This window comes from Podarcis liolepis (assembly GCF_965112155.1).
Source record: "Podarcis liolepis genome assembly, chromosome: Z".
Taxonomy (NCBI): Eukaryota; Metazoa; Chordata; class Lepidosauria; order Squamata; family Lacertidae; genus Podarcis; species Podarcis liolepis.
Window position 1 is genome coordinate 46,839,230 of NC_139570.1, and position 22,663 is coordinate 46,861,892.

The 22,663-nt window shown below is 45.1% G+C and overlaps 1 protein-coding gene across 8 annotated transcripts in view; it reads right to left on the minus strand.

Annotated features, from left to right (window-relative positions):
• COL27A1 (collagen type XXVII alpha 1 chain) overlaps window positions 1-22,663 on the minus strand; it is a 252,548-nt gene that overhangs the window by 58,121 nt on the left and 171,764 nt on the right. For all 8 annotated transcript variants that reach the window (XR_014521564.1, XR_014521565.1, XM_083485690.1 and 5 more), the window contains 9 exons: window positions 21,571-21,624; window positions 17,001-17,045; window positions 15,055-15,099; window positions 11,626-11,679; window positions 9,927-9,980; window positions 9,171-9,224; window positions 5,339-5,392; window positions 4,041-4,094; window positions 855-962 (listed from right to left, as the gene is read on the minus strand). Coding sequence is in view for 6 of the 8 variants with exons in the window: in XM_083485690.1 (XP_083341816.1) it covers window positions 855-962; window positions 4,041-4,094; window positions 5,339-5,392; window positions 9,171-9,224; window positions 9,927-9,980; window positions 11,626-11,679; window positions 15,055-15,099; window positions 17,001-17,045; window positions 21,571-21,624 (522 nt within the window). In the remaining 2 variants the exon portion in view is untranslated. The remainder of the gene's footprint in view (window positions 1-854; window positions 963-4,040; window positions 4,095-5,338; window positions 5,393-9,170; window positions 9,225-9,926; window positions 9,981-11,625; window positions 11,680-15,054; window positions 15,100-17,000; window positions 17,046-21,570; window positions 21,625-22,663) is intronic.

Here is a 22,663-nt window from a genome sequence, read left to right on the forward strand (position 1 = left end):
TTCTTTTTTTTTGCAGAGTCTAAAAGACAGGAGGAACCCCTGCTGCAAGATGGCTAACCGTATTCCTGTTATCAGTAGTGGGTGACTGGGAGCCCTTCCTGCTCACCAGATTAAGATACTATAAAGCTACAGTCAGAGTTATGGGCGTACTCCATGCCACATAAATAACAACTTTGAATAAGTCAAAGAAAACCCTGCAGGTGTGTGCAACCGATGCAAATATGCAGGTGACGGCCATTTTAGGTGTGTGCAACTAATGCACAATCACCGATGCACAGGTCCTTTTGGACCCAGAAGAAGGAGTAATGGGGTTGTAAAGAGGGTGGGGCAGGGTATGATGGGGTGGGGTTTACTTAGATGTGCTCTGCCGACACATGCAGGGACCAGCAATGGAACCTCCATGAGAAATGGCCGCTGTCTGTAATACAAACTCCGCCCCATCCTCCAAAGTTTCATTTTGTAACCTGTGCAAATTAAAAGCGATTCACATTTGACAGTTTTACATAGTTATGGGAACTTTGCAATCTGGTGGAGGAGTTTGGATGAGCAGAATTACGCCAAGCATCTCATCTGGGGCAGAAGGGAGCCTGAAGGGTTACCTTTGTGTCCCACAATCCCTTGCTCTGGTACATAAGAAAACATGCAGAGTATCAAATTGCTTTAGGAACCTTGGGAGGTATGTGAAATCACCAAAATGGAAACTCCGTTAAGACCCATATTGTAAGAATAGAAAGGGTACAAACAACACCCACACCCTGAAAAAGAAGGAAAAGGGAAAAAAGGAAAGGTGCCAGCAAGGTTAAACAGCAAGGTAAATTTATTCGAAGAAAAAGCAAATGATTTTGCAAACTCACTCGAACGCCTGTGGGCCCAGGGTATCCAGGAGGTCCTTCTTTTCCTTTAATGCCTTCCTGCCCTTTGTCTCCTGTTCCTCCTTCTAGGCCTGGTTCTCCTTTGTCTCCCTGGAAGAGTGACATGGGTAAATTGCTTTTCTGTTTTTCCTCACAGGTTGCCCTGAGTTTCACCAGCAAGGAAAAAGAATGCGACAGAAATCCGGCATAGTTCAACACAGAGGCTTCCCCCCTTGCCCCCCCCCCAACTTGTAGCCCAGTCAGTGCAAGGAACAGGGCTATGGATGCAGTGTGGGATATAACATTTAATCAAGCCCTGCCACTGCTGATCTTGAGTTAGGACTACTGTTTGATTTATGGCATTCACAAGCCACGATAATGGTCACTGGCTTTCAAAGGGGAGTAAACAAATTATTGGCCCTTAGCTATAACAGTTAAAATGAAACCTCCAGGTCCAGAGGTAGTGTACCTCTGAATAAAAAGGTAAAGGTACCCCTGACCATTAGGTCCAGTCGTGGCCGACTCTGGGGTTGCAGCGCCCATCTCTCTTTATTGGCTGTACAGCTTCCAGGTCATGTGGCCAGCATGACTAAGCCACTTCTGGCAAACCAGAGAAGCATGGAAACACCATTTACCTTCCCGCTGGAGTGGTACCTATTTATCTACTTGCACTTTGACGTGCTTTCGAACTGCTAGGTTGGCAGGAGCAGGGACCGAGGAATGGGAGCTCACCCCGTTGCGGGGATTTGAACCACCAACCTTCTGGTCAGCAAGTCCTAGGCTCTGTGGTTTAACCCACAGCGCCACACACGTCCCAAACAGCAAGCAAAGGCTGTTGCCCTGTCTTCATGCTCTGCTAGGTTTCTTCTTGGGAGTACATGACTGAATTCTGTTGGAAACAGGTTGCATGCTCTTATGCCCCCTAATAAAAGTGTGTTACGGTAAGGGAAGGGCTGGACTTAGCACTGAGAAACCCAAGTTTGGATCCCACCTCAGCCACACATACACCAGGAAGATTTTAGGCAAGCTGCAGGCTCTTCTGTGCTTCATCTGTGCAATGGGCTTACATCCTCCTCAGGGATTTACAGTGGCAATTATTGCTCTATGCAGTCTACAAGTACTTCATTATTTACACATACTTGTTATTGCTAATAAACCACAGCACCAGATCCCAGCACTCCTTTGAGAACATGGTCTGCCAGCTCTATGTCCAATTCACATTTGACTGTTACAAATTTATAAAGCAGAGGGGGAAGTGAATGAAGATACCAGCAGGGAAATTTCATTAATGCTGCATCTTTCTTCATCAGCCAAGAGAGGGATGCAGTTCCTGGCAGACTTGAATGGCAGGGATAGGGAATCTTTTTCAGAAAAAGGGCTGCATTCCATTCCAGGCAACCATCCAGGGGCCACATGCCAGTGGTGGGGAGGGCCAGAGGCAAAAATGGGTGGGGCCATCCATGTAAATTTTAGTAGGCTAGTTTATAGATATGCTCACACACCCTTCTCTATCCCCCATTCAGAAAATGGATGGCAGAAAAAGGACATTCCTCCATCACCAGCTTTTTAGTTTCTTGTGCTACTTGCTCAGGAATGAAGACCTAATATTCCACAATCAGCATGAAAACACAGCCAGAAGGTGAGTATGGAGGGCTGGAACGATCCATTCCTTTTCCACCAGCCAGTTTGGTAGAAGTCAATCATTTTTATGAGCCTGCTAAATGGCTAGTAGCTTGCTTTTCATGCTTCAGGGTGTGGCATCCCCATTCTCTGTGGCCAGTATGGAAATGCAGGCTACTAGCCTTTTAGCAGGCTAATATATTGGGAGAGGGGGGCTAGCTAGTAACCTTTGTGGGCTTCTTTACAAGACTGATCTAATGGCCCCATTTGAAAGAGGCAGCAGCCAAGCTGTCATCTCACAACATTCATGCAGAACTTTCATCCTAGGGTCCCAGAGCAAATTTATATCAAATTACCTATTGACATTTGCTCTGATTCAGCACTACACTGTGGGTTTTCCTGGGGGAAAGTGTGGGGCACATGGAAACATGGATGAGCCCTAGGTCTGTCTCCATACAGTTGGGTTGTTTTTTTAGTCCAACCGTTTCCCCTGGAAAAACTCACTGTTCACAGCTGAATCAGGACAAACAGCAATCCACAGAAAACCTGACAGCCATTTGTTCTGATTTAGTGATTAACAGCTAGTTTTTTGGGGACAGAGTGGTGGGAAGACAGAAAAAGAACCCTGTTCAGAAACGGACTTGGAAAGTGTGGATCTGTGCCTGGAAAGGGCAGTGCAAAAGGAAGTCTGGATGAGCCCAAAGCGACAGAATGGATAAGCTCCCTGAAAGTAGCAAACCCACACAGAAGGGAATGAATTTAAGGGACGAATCCAGCAAATTCACTGAGCAAGCAGACCTACTTTCTCATGTGCACTGGAACTACCACTCCCTCTTTTTTTCCCCTGTGCACCCCACATACTCTTCCTAATCTGCTCCAGAAGGTTGAGGGGAAACCCCAGAGCAGATTTGGGGGAGGTGGGTGGGGGGAGCGCGGAGTAATAAGAGAGAGAAAGGAAGCTCTGCAGCATGAGCAGGAATCGTTTCACTCAGGAAATAAGTTTGGTGGATACAACCCTCTGTCTCCATGAGACACTAATTTTCTATTTGCAGGGAGTATTTACAAATGATTTTATCCATTTGCTGCATCCAGTGGATCCGTTCTCTTAACCACCCCACTTCACTCTGCCACATGCAAAGAAACGTCTGAGCAGCGAAAAGCAGCCAGATCATTTAGCTGAGGGCAGGAAAGGAACCATTCAATAAGCCTGCAGGGGGGCAGAGACACAGCAAGAGGTTAAAATAAGGGATTATCTTGTAAGAAGAGATTGTCTGGCTCAGACGTTCATGAGAGATGGCAGCAGTGAAGAGCAGCAAATCATATTGCTGGATTGACACAATAAGCTGCTGGAGATTTTTTCGGCAGAGTTTTCCAGGAATGGAAGTACTTGAGCTCATACAGTTATGGAGTCCAGTGGGAAAATAACAAAAAGGAAAGGATATACATTCCCGAGGCTTCAACTGTGTAAGGCGGGAGTGATTTCAGGCTCATGCAAGAGAAAGAAGATTTGGGTAAATCAAGATTCAGCCAAGCAGGACCTTTCTTGAGGAAAAATCACAAAATTGTTACCTTTAGCCCATCTGGCCCTAGAGGGCCACTGTCACCTTCAAGGCCCAGATCACCCTACGAAAGAAACATAGGAAAGCTGTCAGCACTTACAACCATCACAGATCATCACCAGGCTAGCTTACGGGGTGCAGAGCCCAAACCACTCTGTCCTTGAGCACCTGTTTGGCACATTGTATAGCATCCACCACCTTATTTTGCTTGAAGCAGTCACCTCCCTCTCCCTAATTGTAGGCACAGTCCCAAGTGAAACCTGACCACCAGCTCATTTTAGGGCTTACCCACACACGCCTTTGCCTCACTCTTTCCAGGTACAGGTCCATGTCTGAGTGTTCTTTTTTTCACACCCTGGAGCTTTCACTGTGAAAACTCACTCTTTAGTGCTCAAACTTCAATTCGGGTTTTCCACAATGTGCTGTAAATTGTGGGGTTTTGAAAGGGAAACTCCAGAGCAGAGAAAAATGGGGGGGGGGGGGGGGAGAGAGAGAAAGGTGTTTGGGCACGGAGCTTTAAATGCAGACCATGTCTGGAAAGCATGAAGGAAAGGTAAGCATGGATAAGCCTTTAATCTCCATCTTGGTAAAGGTTGTGACTCAGTGGTAGAACAAAACCTTTGCAAGCAGAAAGTCTCAGGTTCAAACCCTGGCATCTTCAGGTGGGGCTGGGAATGTCCCCTCTGAAACCCATGGAAGTCAATACCAGTCAATAAAGACAATACTGAGCTAGGTAGACCAATAGTTTGACTCAGGATAAAGGAGTTTCCTAACTCTTCATCCCTTCGCTCACTGGGTCCTCATCTGTTGGTCTCAACAATTGCCCTGTGATAGAGCAATCTGGAGCAAAAGGTGGCAGTAACAGACTCTTGGTATCTTGCTTTGCCTTTGCTAGAACTTGATCCTCAAATGTACCTGTCCATGAACCCCTTCCTCTGGCTCCTCCAGACACAATTCTGCTTTCTATAGCTGCAGCTGTGCCCATTTGGACCACGTCCCTGTCTGGGCACCCAGCAGCTAAGAGTGGACCCCTGCTCAAGGTAACACGCCGAGTCCATCTAGCTCAGCATTGTCAACGTGGACTGGTAACAGCTCAATACATGTTTTGAGCTCACCAAGGGAATAATATTATCACCTAAGCAGATTGCAAAGTGCAAACAGGTAGATACAGGTGTAGGAGAAGCTTTGGTAAACCTGGTCTCCAAACCTCAGGGCTGCAAAATGGGAGGGCAATTCAGCCCAGCACTACGGTTCATATTTTGTTTGAACTGCAAGTAGGCCCTTCATAGAAATGGTACTTCTACTTACCCGTTGGCCAATGAGGCCTTGTTCTCCTGGAATCCCAAGAGGTCCAAGATCACCCTAATGGGGCAAAGAGGGAAGGATGGGGAGGCAAATTTTGAAATCAGCTTATTATTACATTAGAAAACTGCACGAAGCAACTCTGCAAGGTTCTCAGGGTTTCAGAGCTTTAAGTCTGAGGGAGCAGAGTCCAGGAAACAAGGGGTGGAGCCCAGTGACCTGGGTGAGGGCAGAGCTTGGGTATACCTGGTGACTCAAAAGCTGGAATCTGAGGGATGCTGGAGGAGCAAAAACTGATAAGATTTGACTCCGAGAAAGCTAATATCTTGAATAATTCACATGCAACCTTGACACTTGATAACACCAGTGTGAAGAAAGCAAACCAGGAGAAGTTATTTGATCGCTCAGAATGCAAGAACCGAAGTCAAATGCAAGAAAACAATGTATTTATTCATTTACTCACTACATTTAGACCCAAGCCTTTCCTCTATGGAGGTCAAGGTAGTGTACATGGTTCTCCCCTGTCCCCCTGACCCATTTTATGCTCACAACTCTGTGAGACAGGTTAGGCTAACACAGAGGCAGTGACTGGCTTGCTCAAGGTCCCCCAGAGGGCTTTATGGGCTCCTTGGTCCTAATCTGACATGGAGAAAGAGGGGGTGTAATACTTCACACAATGCATAATGCAGTTGCAGAAGTTGTTGCCACATGTGGGGTCATGATGCTCACTGGCCTCAAAGGCTTTTTAAATACACAATTTTTCAGTGGATATTCTCCAAGGGCCCCTGCAGAAAACCTATGTATTGACCACTCATTCTGATTTGTTTGCACAAGGGATGAACAGAGGTTGGATCCTGCACCTCTCATTAGTGCAAAGCCCCTGCTTGCATTTGGGACATAGACTGGGTTGGGCACAGAGTGATCTGGCCCCAATTGGACTCCAAACTGGAAAGAGACTGCCTTACGCAACTGCAGTAAACACACATCTTCCCATAGCCATTTGTTCCTCACATACCTTTCAACCATTTTCTAAACTACAAAAAGTCCAGGTTTTTTAAAGTGGATTTGTTTTGTTGTAGCCCAAGGAATCAAAGACAAGCAGTAGCACAAATAATCACACACTTGTGACAATCACGCCAGTATTCTTTTAACCGAACTGAGCAGAGAGTCCCTTCCAGCGGATACGACTGTCCATTTCCCCTTTCCTGCTCACAACAGGACCTTGCTCCCTGATAGGCCAGCCAATGGGAAAGGCTGCAGATCAAGAAACATAAATGGGAGCTTTTGTTCCAGGGAAAGGTTAAGAAGGTTGCCAAGTGGCAGGCAGAGACCGCAGAGCTGAAATCTTAGACAGACCCTGGGGGGAGCAGAGGGGGAGAGGTCCAAAGACACAGTAGCTCTGCTGCTGCCTTTAGAAGGTTTGCCAAGGCAAACATAGCCATGGGGTGAGAAGGGGGGACACAAGCAATAAAGGGAACTGCACTGAAAGCAAAGTAAGTTCTCCACCATATATGTGATACAACCTCTTCAGCAACAAGGGCAAGAACCTTAATCAGCTGACAAGAAATAAAAAGGGGGGCTGTTCTTCTTTTAAAAGCCCAGGATGGGATGGGGGGGGGGAGATAATTTAAACTGCTAACATCTGTGGTACGGTGAAAGCCATTCATTTGGCATCCTGTGGCAGAAGGACAGAAGATAGTCCTTCTTCACCCAGCGCATAATCAAACTATGGCACTTCCTCCCCCAGGAAGCAGTGATGGACACCCATCAGTGATGGACAGCCCAGATGACTTTAGAAGAGGATTGGAGAAATTCATGGAGGGCAGGCTATAAATGGAATTGTAATTCTTAACTCTTATAACGATATAGTATACCCAGCTCTACCTCTCTTTCAAATCAGAACCAGTGAAGGCAGTGAAGGTCCTGTGTGAGTGTCTGGAGGCGGTTGGAGGGTAGATGGCGGCTAACAGATTGAGGCTGAATCTGACAAGACAGAAGCACTGTTTTTGGGTGACAGGGGGTAGGCAGGTGTGGAGGACTCCTTGGTCCTGAATGGGGTAACCGTATCCCTGAAGGACCAGGTGCACAGCCTGGGAGTCATTTTGGATTCACAGCTGTCCATGGAGATGCAGGTCAATTCTGTGTCCAGGGCAGCTGTCTACCAGCTCTATCTGGTACGCAGGCTGAGACCCTACCTGCCCATGCACTGACTTGCCAGAGTGGTGCATGTCCTGCTTATTGCCTGCTTGGACTACTGCAATGTGCTCTACGTGGGGCTACCTTTGAAGGTGACCTGGAAACTACAATTAATACAGAATGCGGCAGCTAGACTGGTGACTGGGAATGGCCGCCAAGACCACATAACACCGGTCTTGAAAGACCTACATTGGCTCCCAGTACACTTCCGAGCACAATTCAAAGTGTTGCTGCTGACCTTTAAAGCCCTAAACGGCCTTAATCCAGTATATCTGAAGGACTGTCTCCACCCCCACCTACCCGGACACTGAGGTCCAGCGGAGGGCCTTCTGGTGATTCCCTCACTGTGAGAAGCCAAGTTACAGGGAACCAGGCAGAGGGCCTTCTCGGTAGTGGCACCAGCCCTGTGGAATACCCTCCCACCAGATGTCAAAGAGAACAACAACTACCAGACTTTTAGAAGACATCTGAAGGCAGCCCTGTTTAGGAAAGCTTTTAATGTTTGATGCATTACTGTATTTTAATATTTTGTTGGAAGCCGCCCAGAGTGGCTGGGGAAACCCAGCCAGATGGACGGGGTACAAATAATTTATTATTATTATTATTATTCCTTTTATCTTTATGTTGTTCAATTAAACTATTAACAGCAACAGCAGCAACAAAACAACAACAATAGTAACAGACTTCCTTAACCTTTTATACCACAAATGTTCTGTGTTGGGGAAGGGCCATGGTGCAAAAGCAAGAATGTGGTAGTGCTGGGAAACCAGCACAGAACTAATAAAGCAGAAAAAATCCACCACGAATGTCCTCTTACTGTGTCAAGAACATGTAGAATATACCTGCAACAAAACACCAGTCTGGAGAGGCCCTTAGTTTGGACCAACTCAGATTGAGAACCAGACTTTTGCCATGTCCACCTTGCTGCCTACAACTGGCCTACCCCCACCTTTGCCTTCATCCATCTTGTCAAAATCAGCCCAGATGTCATGGATGCAGAGGAATGGTGGCAGGAACCAGCTGGGGAACCACCAAGGGAAGAAAGTTCACAGCACAGCGACTGGTGGTGAGACAATGAGCAGTGGTCAGAGGGAGAAGACTGGAAAGACGAGGTGTCAGAAGCGAAGAGGTAACAGTGCTTAGTGAGCAGATAGAGTCTGTGGCTCAGAGAAGTTCAGAATCAGGGACAGAATCAGAAGAGGCAGAGGCCTAGAGGCAGAGATGAGTCAGGCTGCTGAAGAGGCACAGGTGTTTCCTCCTCCAGGTGTGACAAGCTCCCCTCCCACATCTCCCAGAACCAGGAGAGGTATAAAGAGGGCAGAAGAGAGGTTAGTTTCACACAGATGCAGTCTCAGATTGCTTTGGGGGAACCCTGGAGAGGAGGGAACTGTGGGAAGGCAGGGACCTTCAGTCTCTGCTACTGGGGTCAAGACTTGCCAGAGATGAGCTGCTATGCTCTACAGGTATGATGTTCCTGTGCAGATCGTGTTTTTTTCCAATAGTCTACTCCAACTTTGAACTGTATGATTTACTGACCTGAACGCTCTTTGACACCAAGACATAACAGAAATAAAAGCCACAATTACCCCTCTGATCGAACATTACATATAGAGGTGTGTGTTCCCCTGCCGCCCCCATTTACCTTTATGCCTGTTTCACCTGGAAGTCCACGCTGCCCTGCCAGGCCAGGAGGTCCCTGGTAGAGTGGGGAGGAAGAAAAAAAGTAAAAGGTCATTGTCAACAAATGGAGAACACATGTGTATAGCAAATGAAAATGCAATTATAAATTACTCAATGATTACCCACAGATAACCTATTTGAACTCACTGTTTCCTACCAGCCATGTACATTTTTAGTCCTGTCATTGGAAAGTCCACTTTTCCCTCCTCCATCATTGTACCATCAGTTTAATGGAGTTCACTTGAGAAAATATCAAGTCTTGTCAGGCAATTAATATGGTGTATTTTTGTGATTTTAAATGTTGAATTAAGCTGGATTTAACCTTGGTGGTGTCTCTTCTATCTTCTTTTTCTTACTTTACAGATGTTGGTCAATATCACAGATGCATGTTCTACATTATTTTATTCATATTATAGCTGCAAACTAGTCATGGCCTTTGGCTAGAAAAATAAACTTATTTATTTACTGACTGAAATATATTGCAGGCAGAACTATCACCATGGAGGATCCAAATGAGATTTTTCCCAGCCAATGGCTCCATTGTGTTTTCCCAGGAATAAATACCAATAAAGTCTATTCATGGGAAATGCAGTTCTTCTCCCATACCCAGCAAGTTTCTTCCTGCAATTATCAAACACCCTGGTGAATGAGAGGACATGAATGGACTTCTGCAAAGATTAAAGAGGTGGGTGTGAGAGAGGGGGAGATTATTCTCTACCTTATGTCCAATTTCTCCCAAAGGCCCAGGTGGACCTTGAGCTCCCTGAGGTCCCTGAAATAAAGATGCATATTGTTAAGAATGCATGGAAAGCGTCCTGCTGGATCAAAATAAAGGGCCACATAGAGTAAATAAGCACCCTGCTCCCAACAATGGCCAGCCAGTGCTCCCTGCAATGCTTATAAACAGGGCATGCACCCCCCCCCCACAACCACTGCCCTTCCAGTAACTAGTATTGCAGGGGTAGACTGCCTCTGAATATGGAGGTTCTGTTTAGCTACCATGATTAATAGCCACCTCTCCTACACTGATTTGTCTACAGTGGTACCTCGGTTTTCCAACAGCTTAGTTCCTGAACAACTCGGAACCCGAACGCTGCAAACCCCAAAGTAGGTGTTCTGGTTTTCCAACCTTGCCCCAGAAGCCGAACGTGCTCCTGAGCTTCTGTTTTTACTGTTGCGCAGCAAATTTGAGTCCCCCGCGTAGTAATTAAGGCTTTCCCCCTCCCATTTAACACTTAAGCTGCAAATTTAAGCCCCCCCATATAGTAATTAAGGTTTTTCCCCTCCCGTTTTTCCCCTTAAGCAGCAAATTTAAGTCCCGCCTCCACATCATAATGAAAGTCTTCCATCTCTGATTACAGTGTTCTGAGGTGATATTTGGTGCTTTAGCTTTTGCTATTTTTGCATTTTCGTTTGTGTGGCTTTTTCATTTTTGTGTCTGTGGCTTGTTTTTCGTTTTATGATTGATTGATTGACTGTGTGACTGCAGAAATGGATAAAAGCCCCCCATCCAAACAATGACTATCATCAGTGCAGGTAAGATTTTTTTTTTTAATTTTAATTTTTATCATCTACAATATTGTCTTATTTATTTTATAGTACAGTACAGTGGTACCTCGGGTTACATACGCTTCAGGTTACAGACTCCACTAACCCAGAAATAGTACCTCAGGTTAAGAACTTTGCTTCAGGATGAGAACAGAAATTACGCAGCAGCGGCAGCGGGAGGCCGCATTAGCTAAAGTGGTGCTTCAGGTTAAGAACAGTTTCAGGTTAAGAACGGACCTCTGGAATGAATTAAGTACTTAACCTGAGGTACCACTGTACATTGATTATTGCTTTCATTTTATGGATCAATAGTCTCGTTAGATAGTAAAATTCATGTTAAATTGCTGTTTTAGGGGTTGTTTTTAAAAAGTCGGGAACAGATTAATCCGTTTTGCATTACTTTCTATGGGAAAGTGTGCCTTGGATTGGGAAAGCTTTGGTTCTGGAATGGACTTCCGGAATGGACTAAGTTTGAGAACGAAGGTACCACTGCATTTTGGCTGCATTTTGTTATGGATTTGGGAATGCCTGTCTAATGTCTAAGAACAGTCAGAAGATCTCTGCTGGATTAGATCAAAGGTTCATCTGGTCCAGTGTTAAGTTCCCCACAAGCTGAAGGTAAAGTCCTCTCAACTGTTTCACAGAATTATTGAATCATTCATCTCCCTTCCCCATGTCCCAGCAACTGGTATTCAGAGGTAGGCTGCCTTTGATCATGGATGCTCTATTCAGGAGGAGAGCATTGTGTTGGTGGCTTTGCTATTATGGAACTCTCTCCCCAGAAGCAGCCTGCTGGAGCCTGTCTCCCATTAGAAAGAAAGTTTAGATTTGTTGTTGCCTGGGATGAGGGGGCTGTGGTGGGTACTTGCCGGGTCTCCTGGAGGCCCTTTAGCTCCTTGGGGTCCAGAAGGTCCTTGGATACCCTGGAATAAAGCAGGACAACAAAAAGTTCAGAGTTCGAGGTTGAAGTGCGGATTTTCACACCTCTTAGTCACTCATTAGCACCTTGCAAATACTTCATAAAAGGAGCAAGAAGGTGATTCAGAACTAGGAAGGAGAAATGACCTAGTGCCTCACTCTCTGGGATGGCAACTGACCCAATTCCAGAGAAATGGTATGACCAATGAAGACATTTAATTTAACCTGTTAGATATTCTATCAGGGCACATATATCGTTCCATTTAGGAAAAAACAAAACCAACATCAACTCATAATCCCCTAGTGCAGGGGAACCTGTGGCCTCCAGATGCTGTTGGACAGCAACCATGTCATCCCTGACCTTTGGCCATGCTGGCTGGAGTTGATGAGAGTCCAAGGACAGTAAGGCCCACAAATATTCCTCGCCTCTAGTGGTTGCAAGGTCAGGCCAAAGGTCTATCTAGACAGATTTACTAAGGTTGGTAGGGATCCTGGAAGGTCACCTACTCCTTATTTCCTACTAATACATGAAATGTTCTTGATTGGGGTGGGGAGATCCAGCCTCTGTTTAGAAATCTCTAATGAAGGAGAATCCATCATCTTCCAAGGAAGTGTTTCACTGTCAAACAGCTTGTACCATCAGGAAGTTCTTCCTAATGTTTAGCTGAAATAACCTTTCTTGTAATCAGTCGCTGATTCTGCTCTCACCTTATGGAGCAACAGAAAACAAACCTTCTCCATGGTCTATGTTTCCCACATCCCAGATGCATCTGGGAAGCTCACAATCAGGTCACACCAGCCCTCTCCTGGTGTACCAGCAAGTGTTACATTGCCTCTGAACCCAGAGAGTCTATATTTAAACAGAGGTGCTGCTGCTTTCATTCTTCTATTACTGTGATTTCAGGTTCTGTATTTTAATAGCAGGATAGGACTGTAGGGTTGGAAGGGATGCCAAGGGCCATCTAGTCCAACGCCCTGCAATGCAGGAATCTCATCTAAAGCATCCCTGACAGATGGCCCTCCAACCTCTGCTTAAAAACCTCCAAGAAAGGAAAGTCCATCACGCCCTTGGGAGTCTGTTCCACTGTCAAACAGTTCTTTCCGTCAGAAAGTTATTCCTAATGTTTAGTCAGAATCTTCTTTTTTTTGTAATTTGGAATCCATTGGCTTGGGCGCCATCCTCTGCAGAAGCAGAAAAACAAGCTTGCTCCAGGCTTGATTATTGTAACTCGCTCTATGTGGGGCTGCCCTTGAAGCTGACCCAGAAACTCCAGCGGGTGCAGAATGCCATGGCGAGGCTCCTTACGGGGTCCTTGCCGCGGGATCACATTCATCCAGTGCTTTTCCAGCTGCACTGGCTCCCAGTGGAGGACAGGGTCAGGTTTAAGGTGCTGGTTTTGACCTTTAAAGCCCTATGCGGCCTAGGACCCTCATACCTATGGGACCGCCTCTCCTGGTATGCCCCGCAGAGGACCTTAAGGTCTACAAATAACAATACTTTGGAGGTCCTGAGCCCCAAGGAGGTTAGATTAGTTTCAACTAGGGCCAGGGCCTTTTCAGCGCTGGCACCGACGTGGTGGAACGCTCTGTCACAAGGGACTAGGGCCCTGTGGAACTTGACATCTTTCCGCAGGGCCTGCAAGACAGAGCTGTTCCGCCTGGCCTTTGGTTTAGACTAGGTCTGACCCTTATGTTTCCTTCCCCTTATGGTCTTGATTTATTGGCTACTTTAAAATGTGGCTGCATTTTAAATTGCATTTTAACCTGTATTTTAAATTGGTTGTCCCCCCTCTCTTTCCCCCCATTATGTTTTTACTGTGATTTTATTCGTGTTAGCTGCCCTGAGCCCGGCTCTGCCCAGGGAGGGCAGGGTATAAATAAAAATTATTATTATTATTATTATTATTATTATTATTATTATTATTATTATCCTATTCAATTTATACCCCACCTTTCCTCCCAGGAGCTCAAGGTGGGGTACATATGTCTCATCCTCCTCATTTTATCTTCACAACAACCCTGAGAGGTAGGTTAAGCTGAGAGACAGTGGTTGGCCCAAGGTCACCCAGTGAGCTTCATGGTTGAGCGGGAATTTGAACCCTTGATCCCCCAGGTCCTAGTCCAGCGCTCTAACCATTGTAATGACCACTGGCTCTCATCCTCCATCTGGCAGCCCTTCAGGTATTAGACGATGGCTATCATACCACCTCTCAGTCTTGTCTTCTCCAGGCTAATATATATATGTAATATGTTTATGTAACCCACCCCGGGACAATTCGTTGAACAAGAGGCAGTGAATTTTACAATGAACAAGAATAAATACAAACGCAATAATCACGGCCAGCAGTCCCTTTTAAAGCTACCTAAGCCAGCAACCACCACCACTTCTTGCAGCAACAAATTTACATAATTAATTATGCATTGTGTAAAGGCATCAATGGTCCTGGGCATATAATTGTAAGCACCCACCTGCTAAAGAATGGTTGTGTTAAGATTAATTTGTGAAACAGCAGGTATGTTGAAACTTACTGACTTTGGGCAAAAATGAGGGAATGACAGAAGGGAATAGAACGTGATCTTGTATTATCACAGGGTGGTTCACAACATAAAAACACAAAATGAAAACACAAAATACATAATAAAAACAAAAATGAACCAATGACATGCTAGTCAACCAGAGGCCTGTATACAGAGAAACATTTTTGCCTGGGGCCTAAAGATGTAGGGAGAAGGTGCCAGGTGATCTTCCCAGGGGACAGCATTCTCCAAATTGGAGCCACTGCAGAAAGGGCAGATTCTCATGTTGCCTCCCTCCAGACCTCTTGTGGAGGAGGAACACAAAGATGGGCCTCAGATGATGATTGCAGGACCCAGTTGTAGATACAGGTAGGTAGCCATGTTGGTCTGCCATAGTTAAAACAAAATTTAAAAAAATCCTTCCAGTAGCACCTTAGAGACCAACTAAGTTTGTTATTGGTATGAGCTTTTGTGTGTATGCACACTTCTTCAGATACACGAAAGCTCATACCAATAACAAACTTAGTTGGTCTCTAAGGTGCTACTGGAAGGATTTTTATTATTTATTTAGCATCCAGTTGGTTCATCTAGAGAGAGGCGGTCCTCCAGGTATTGCAGTTTTAGTCCTTTATATGAATCTGCCTGGGCATTAAGATAATGCCTCGAGAAGCCATGCTCATAAGCCTCGAGACTGTCACAGAGTCAGTATATATAATGCTTAGTATGTTGTTTGTACTTCAGCTCTTACACTTTACTTTCCATACTTTGCTGAGATGCTTGTTGTGCATCTCAAAATAAACAGATAAAATTATTAAGTAAAGAAACACAGGTTTGCTATAAAACAGGATGCAGTATGAACTTACAGGGAAGCCACGAGATCCCATCTCACCAGTCTCTCCTATCTTTCCCTGAAAACACAGTTACAGTTATGAGTATGAATCCAAACAAAAACATGCCTTGGTAAGCTGGCAGCAAAAGCATAGTGGAAGATAAAGGATGCTTACTACACTTCAGGGACAATCCAGCTGGGGTGGCTGTTCAGAGAAGGGCTTGGGAAATCTGTGGCCCTCCAGATATTGCTAGACTCCAGCTCCCACCAGCCCCAACCAATGTAGGTCATGGGACAGTGGTAAGGGGAGTTACAGTCCAGCAAAACATGGAGCACTACAGGTTCCAGAATTCCTGTGTTGAAGGCTGGTCCTTCCTCCGTTTTAACCATTTTTGAAAAGCAAAGCAAAGCAAAGCAAAGCAAAAACTACACCATTTGCTAACCACAATATTCACCAATATGATGCCCTCTAGCTGTTGCGGACTACAACTCCCATCACCCCCAGTGTTGTTGGCTGGAACGGATGGGAGTTGTAGTCCAAAACAGCTGGAAAGCACCAGATCAATGAAGGCTGCCTTAGAGAGTGGCTGGGAATGGTGCTAAGCACATTGCTGGTGAGACTCGGGCCACTTGCCATCTTAATTTTTCCAGAGGTGAATTTGTGTCTGGGGCCTGTATTTCACACACTCCCCTGCCTCCCAGAGCCTGCACACATTTTTGTCTTAAGTCCATCTTGTGCTACAGTTTGCTGAGAAGCCTGTTGAGAGAAGGATCCTCTATGATATAACTAGGCTTGTGGTTAACCTCCTGTTGTGGTTTTTTTTTGGGGGGAGGGGGGATAAAATAACTAGTATGAATCCTTTAGGAAAGAATTGCCTGTTCTTTCTCCTATGTATAAACTTAAGGAGAGAACCATTTACATATCAGTTTCTCGTTACTGGCATGGGTACCTTACCTAGGATAGGTAATGTGTGCATAGATAGGTAACAGTAGTCAGTGCGTTTCCCCACTCCTTTGTGGGGGAAGCTTGGCTCCCACCCCACAATTCACTCTTTACAGTAGCTTCCAAAAGATCCGTTTATTGAGCATTCATCCTGATATTTTTTTTCAGGAAGGTTAGGCAAAAAATGCAATGAACTACAATGCAAGCAATTGTTATCTCATAGTTTCCAAAGGAATTATCCCATCACTTTCCTTACCACAACAAGTCTGATATTGGGGGGGGGGGAGTGGGCTTGTTGCCCAAGACCCATCCAACCAGCCTTAGTGGTGTTACCTGAATTTGCCAGTATGTGTTTCGATCCCACTTGAAAATAGCAATCGTCTGAAAGCGCCCCAAATAACATGTGTTTGTCTCCAAATCCAGGGCTGCTTTCCTCCTTCGCAGTCCCAATCCAGAGTTCTGGCAAGCTGTCTGCCCCTTTGCATCCTGCCCTCAAGCTCCTTACAAGTTTGTCCAATTAAAAGAGTGTTTCACAGTACATTATTCACTCCACCCCCACAGTAAAACCCTAGTCTGTGTTTTGGCAGCACTGGGAAAAGTGGGTTTGTGATGTCACTGTTGTCAGTTAAAGAGCCCTGTGCACAGCTAGTTTATGTTGAAAACTGGCTGGATCATTTTCTTCTATGATCCTACAGAGAAGATGGTGCATCTGGCCCAATCAGGGGGAGTGCAGTTCTACTGTGGCAAGGCCACTCTGCCAAAATGTGCCTATGCATTTATGCACACAAAATTCAACAGACTTAGATCTGCATTGCACTGTGGCCCATAAACTGTTGTTAGGTTCTGGGGAAGGGTGGGTGGAGCATGGGGATGCGGAATCATTTTGTTGCTATTGTTCATTTTCTTTTTTAGCCACAATATAGTTCAGGGAGTCCTACTAAAACTAGATCTGAGTTAAAAACAGCCCAAATTCAATTTTGCAGAATGGAATTAATGTGCACCTCCCTTTCAGACACTTCAAGGTTTAACTGACTTACCTGTTGCCCATCTGGTCCCTGTTTCCCTGAATGTCCTGGAAGGCCCTGTTAGAAGGAAGAAAGGAAGTTTATTAATATTATTTTTATTATTACTGTTATTCTCTCCCATCCTTGCTCCTGAAGGAGCCCAGGGCAGGAAACACAGAGGTGGACTGGGAAATATCTCTCCTTAAAAGGCTTGTTGGAGGAGGAAGGTCTTTAGCAGGCAACACGAAGTCTCTGAGCATCTAATATTTAAGGGAACTCTAAACGATAGATGCCTGATTCCTATATTCTGTGGAACATACCAGCTGATAAGATGGCATTTGCAGGAGGTCCTCACCTGAAGAACACAGTGATCAGTTGGAGTGATAAAATCTTACAGGTATATAGTGCCATCTATGCGCATGGGACGCAGATGGCGCTGTGGGTTAAACCACAGAGCCTAGTCCCTGCTCCTGCCAACCTAGCAGTTCAAAAGCACGTCAAAGTGCAAGTAGATAAATAGGTACCGCTCCGGCGGGAAGGTAAACGGCATTTCTGTGCGCTGCTCTGGTTCGCCAGAAGCGGTTTAGTCATACTGTCCACATGACCCGGAAGCTGTACACTGGCTCCCTCGGCCAATAAAACGAGATGAGCACCACAACCCCAGAGTCGGCCATGACTGGACCTAATGGCCAGGGGTCCTTTACCTTTATCTTTATGTGCATGGTACCTTACAAAAGAACAGATAGGAGAGGTCCTTGCCCCCACGAGGCTTAGTGCCTAAAACAGGGAATCAACTGAAGAAGGGGGAGGAATTGGCAGCATAGGTAGGCAAGGGAAAAAATGCTTTGACTTAAGGCTCATCCACACCTCTACTTGCCCCTTGCTTAGAAAGCACAGGTCCAAGTGGTTTTCTGCTTGGGCCCAAGTGGTTTTGCCTTTGCCCTCTTGCTTTCCCCTGGGAAACCTGCTCTTTAAGGCCAAATTGGAGCAAACACCAATCTGGAGAAATCCTGATTGACGTTTGCTTCAATCCAGAAGTAAACAGCGAGTTTTCCCAGGAGAAAATGGTGGGGCGACTGGAAGTGTGAATGAGGAGCCTTTAGCTACACCAGAGGATTGGGCCAAATGGTTCCCAGTGGGGTGGAAGAGGGCTCTGATGTGGCTTTGAAAAACCCTGCCCTGCTGTGTGCTGCCAGAGCCAAACTCTGCAAACCTTCAGGGTATTATATCAAGAGTCCTGGTTTCCAAGAGCCCTTTGAAAGCTCTCTCATGATAAGAACTGTTCTGACTTTCTGCACAGATGGATTATTTTTAGCCATGTGTGAGCATTCTGTTGACTCCAAAATAAAAAGGCTTTGCCTTTGGTTGCTTTGGCAATATTTTAGCCACCATGAATTCACGGAGATCATATCTATGCAAATAAGTAAGGTATATACTGAATTCAGATGAAGTCTAAATAAAGATAATGAGGTACGTTTGCCTCTTAAATGCAGACAGAATCAAATTTCTTCCCCATCCTAGTCAAGACTGTAAAAACACAGTGCAGAAAAGGTGTGAGTTAAACATCAGACTGGGAAGGGGATGGAAAAATCCTGGGGGAAACACCACTTTTTTTGTCTTTTGACCCTTCACCCTGATATTTAACTTGATTTAGCTCTGGAAAGGAGGCCAAACCCTGAAAGCTTCAAAGTCAAACATGGAGATTGACAGCAATGCTTCTGCCAGCCTGGGAGACTCCCCTGTTCAGCAGATGAGCTAGCATGAATATTCTAAAGTTCTGACCCAATTTAAAACCTCAGCTTTCAGCCAACTCTTTACATCACAATAGGTTGCTTGTCCGTGGGTTCTAGATATAAACGGCCTCAGTCCAGTATACCTGAAGGACTGTCTCCACCCCCATCGTTCAGCCCGGACACTGAGATCCAGCACTGAGGGCCTTCTGGCGGTTCCCTCATTGTGAGAAGTGAGGTTACAGGGAACCAGACAGAGGGCCTTCTCGGTAGTGGCACCCGCCCTGTAGAACGCCCTCCCTTCAGATGTGAAGGAGATAAGCAGCTATCCTATCTTTAAAAGACATCTGAGGGCAGCCCTGTTTAGGGAAGTTTTTAATATTTAATGCTGTATTGTTTTTAACACTCGATTGGGAGCCACCCAGATTGGCTGGGGAAACTCAGCCAGATGGGTGGGGTATAAATAGATTATTATGATTATTATTGTTTTACCAGTCCCATGCAAGGAGACCATCTTGGCTGTGACTCTTGGAAGACTTGCTCATTGCCTTTCGTACCTTTCCACATCTGGCCTGGGAGTGTGGGACCCTGACTGACTCCAGCTGCAGAAGCTGAGGCTGATGAACAGACTCTTGTGCAGGGGTGGAAGGGGTATTGTTGATGCATGGGGCTTTTTTGTATCTTTATTTTAGATCTTGTGATTTATGTTGAAATAGTGTGATTTGGTTGTGTATTTTTTGAATGTTTTATTTATTGTCTATGACTACTTTTGTTACGTTGAAGTTGTGTATTTTTTCCCCATCTTGCAAGCCACATTGAGCATGGTTTGAATCTTGGGTGGAATCTACACACATATAAAAACCATTCTGAAAATGCTTTTTTAAAAAGCATTTTTAAAAATACAGTGGCACCTCAGGTTACATACACTTCAGGTTACATACGCTTCAGGTTAGACTCCGCTAACCCAGAAATAGTGCTCCAGGTTAAGAACTTTGCTTCAGGATAAGAACAGAAATTGTGTTCTGGCGGCGCAGCGGCAGCAGGAAGCCCCATTAGCTAAAGTGGTGCTTCAGGTTAAGAACAGTTTCAGTTTAAGAACGGACCTCCAGAACGAATTAAGTACCTAACCAGAGGTACCACTGTACATTGAATTTTCCATAAGACTCATCGTCCCCATCTAGTGTCACATTGTATATTGAACTTAAAACACACTTAAAACGATTTATTTGCAGCTGTATAGCTGAGTCCCTGGAAAGGCATGCAAATAAAATTATGTATGTATGCATGTACTTATAATCATACATTTGCCCATTCACAACTTGTATTCCTATCAATGGCAGGACAACAGAAGTAGAATTTGTGAGCACTTGTGCTTGTTTAGAGGCTTATATTTCAAGCCTGGAAGGATGAGCATGCAATGCTTTGAGGAACTCACTACCCTTGCTACATTTGAACGTATTTCCCAGAAGCATCAGTGGATATCTATTAGGACATCTGGATTATTTATATTGACTAATGTACTTAATTTAAGGGGGATGTGAAGATGATTAAAGGTAAAGGGACCCCTGACCATTAGGCCCAGTCGTGGTCAACTCTGGGGTTGCGGCGCTCATCTCGCTTTATTGGCCGAGGGAGCCGGCGTACAGCTTCCGAGTCATGTGGCCAGCTTGACTAAGCCGCTTCTGGCGAACCACAGCAGTGCACGGAAACGCTGTTTACCTTCCCACCGGAGCGGTACCTCTTTATCTACTTGCACTTTGACGTGCTTTCGAACTGCTAGGTTGGCTGGAGCTGGGACCGAGCAATGGGAACTCACCCCGTAACGGGGATTCGAACCGCCGACCTTCTGATCGGCAAGTCCTAGGCTCTGTGGTTTAACCCACAGCGCCACCCGCGTCCCTGTGAAGATGATTACTGCATCCTTAAAGTGAACTGATGGTGTGAGCATTTTTCTCTGTGGCTTTTTTTCTTTCTTTGCTTTTCTTCTTGCTATTAAAATGTAATGATGATGATGATGAACTTACATTCATTGCCCAAAATATAACTCCACACATATATATGTGAGTCAGCAGCTGGAGTGTCAGACTAGGACAAGGGAGACGAGGCTTCAAATCCTACTCCCTGGATGAGCTTGACCCAATAGCTGTCTCTCACAGGATCATTATGAAAATAAAATGGAGAGGGGGTGAATATTGTAACTTGAGCTGCTTGGAGGAAAGGCGGGCTGTAATTAATAAATAACATGAAAATCAGAATATGCTCTGGCATATTTGAAGTGGTGATTGGTGAACTCCCTTCTGTCTTATTCTGAACTGGTTTGGTATTTGAACTCTTTCTTGGAAGACTATTAGAAAAAGCTTGCCTGCCTGAGCTACGGTAAAGTGGCCAGAATTTCACTGAAAAAAATAAACATTTCTAGGGTCATGAATACAAGGGCCAGAAAAGAACTTCTCTGAGAAATGACGCTCAATTAATAATGCTTCTTAACATTAAGGGCCAGAAAAATCCATATTCCAAACCAGGTAATTATGCACTTTGGCAAACAGTAATGAGAAATAACAAACAGAAGAGAGTGTTTTTGAGCACGTGTAAACTATGTTTATTTCACCACTAAGGAACCATTAAAAGTAGTGGGCAGAACTTCAACATATGCTTGAGACCATACACGTCTTAATCTTCATCACAAACTGAAAGGGTCACACAAATCCAACTAAACCTGGTTCAGCATCTGCCTCGCAAGGCTACGAAACATTCACAGGGTGCAGGGTCAGGAACGCCAGCTCCTTAGTTTCCCACAGTGCAATGGACACAGTGCAATGCCCCAAAATAATCTAGCCACAATTAACATTCTCTGGAGCTGCTGGGGGGCTCACCTTAGCACCTTGCGGCCCTGGTTCACCCACTAGTCCATCAGGACCTCGAGCACCCTAGGGGAAAAACACACAGAGGCACACATGAATATACATAAATATACAACGTTTTAAAAAGTGGGGACGGGGGAGAGGAAGAAGAAAGTTGTACACGAGGAATGAACAGCAGGTGTCTCTCTCAAGCTGCAAATGGCAAAAACTTTCTAACCCTCAAATAGAGAATTTTAAAGGAGAGTAGCCAAGTTGAGTTAAAAGTATTCTCTTGTAAGAATCTTTCAAAAAGACAATGAGGAACCTTGGGTTTATCCCATGATCAAAATAGAGCTGAGGACATTTGTTTAGGGGCTCTGCCAGATAATCTATTTTTTTCAGCAGTCACTTGATTTGCTTCTGCAACACTTATGTGGCAGATCTTAATTGAGCATCCACTCTGATTTGTTTACAAGCAGCACACATCCTGCAATTCATCCTGCTTTGCTTAGGCGGGAGGGTTAAATGTCTTCATGCTAGTCATTCATTCATTCCATGCTATTCAGTGCATTTCTCTGTCACTTTCCAAAGCGTGCAAGCGCGCGCGCACACACACACACACACACACACACACCTGCTCCTTTTTTAAAAAGTGGATTTGTTGCTGAATGGCAAGGAATCCACTTTAATTTCACTAAAGCCAACGTACCAATATGTGGTTGAATTCCCCCCACCCAGTAAAATACTGACACTCTAGAGGGCCCAAAATGCTTTACATCTTGCCCTTCTGCCTCCGTGAGTCACCCGCAGTGGCCAACCAGGTTAAAACCAATGCCACGCAAAAAGAAGGGCAAGCTTAACATTAGTACATCATTTTAAAGACTACAAATTAAAGAAAGAGGCAGCAAAGAAACCTGCAAACACTTGAATAAGAAGGGAAAAGAAAGGGGGGGAAAGCAGAATCAAGTAGCAACCCAAAACTTTAAGAACTGATCAGAGTGGACTTCATCTATCTCCTGAAAGGCAGGCCTCCCTGGGAGAGAATTACCTGATTTATTTATTTATTATTTATTTATTTATTTATTTAAAAATCACATTTTCTGATTGGAGCAGTAACACAGATTAT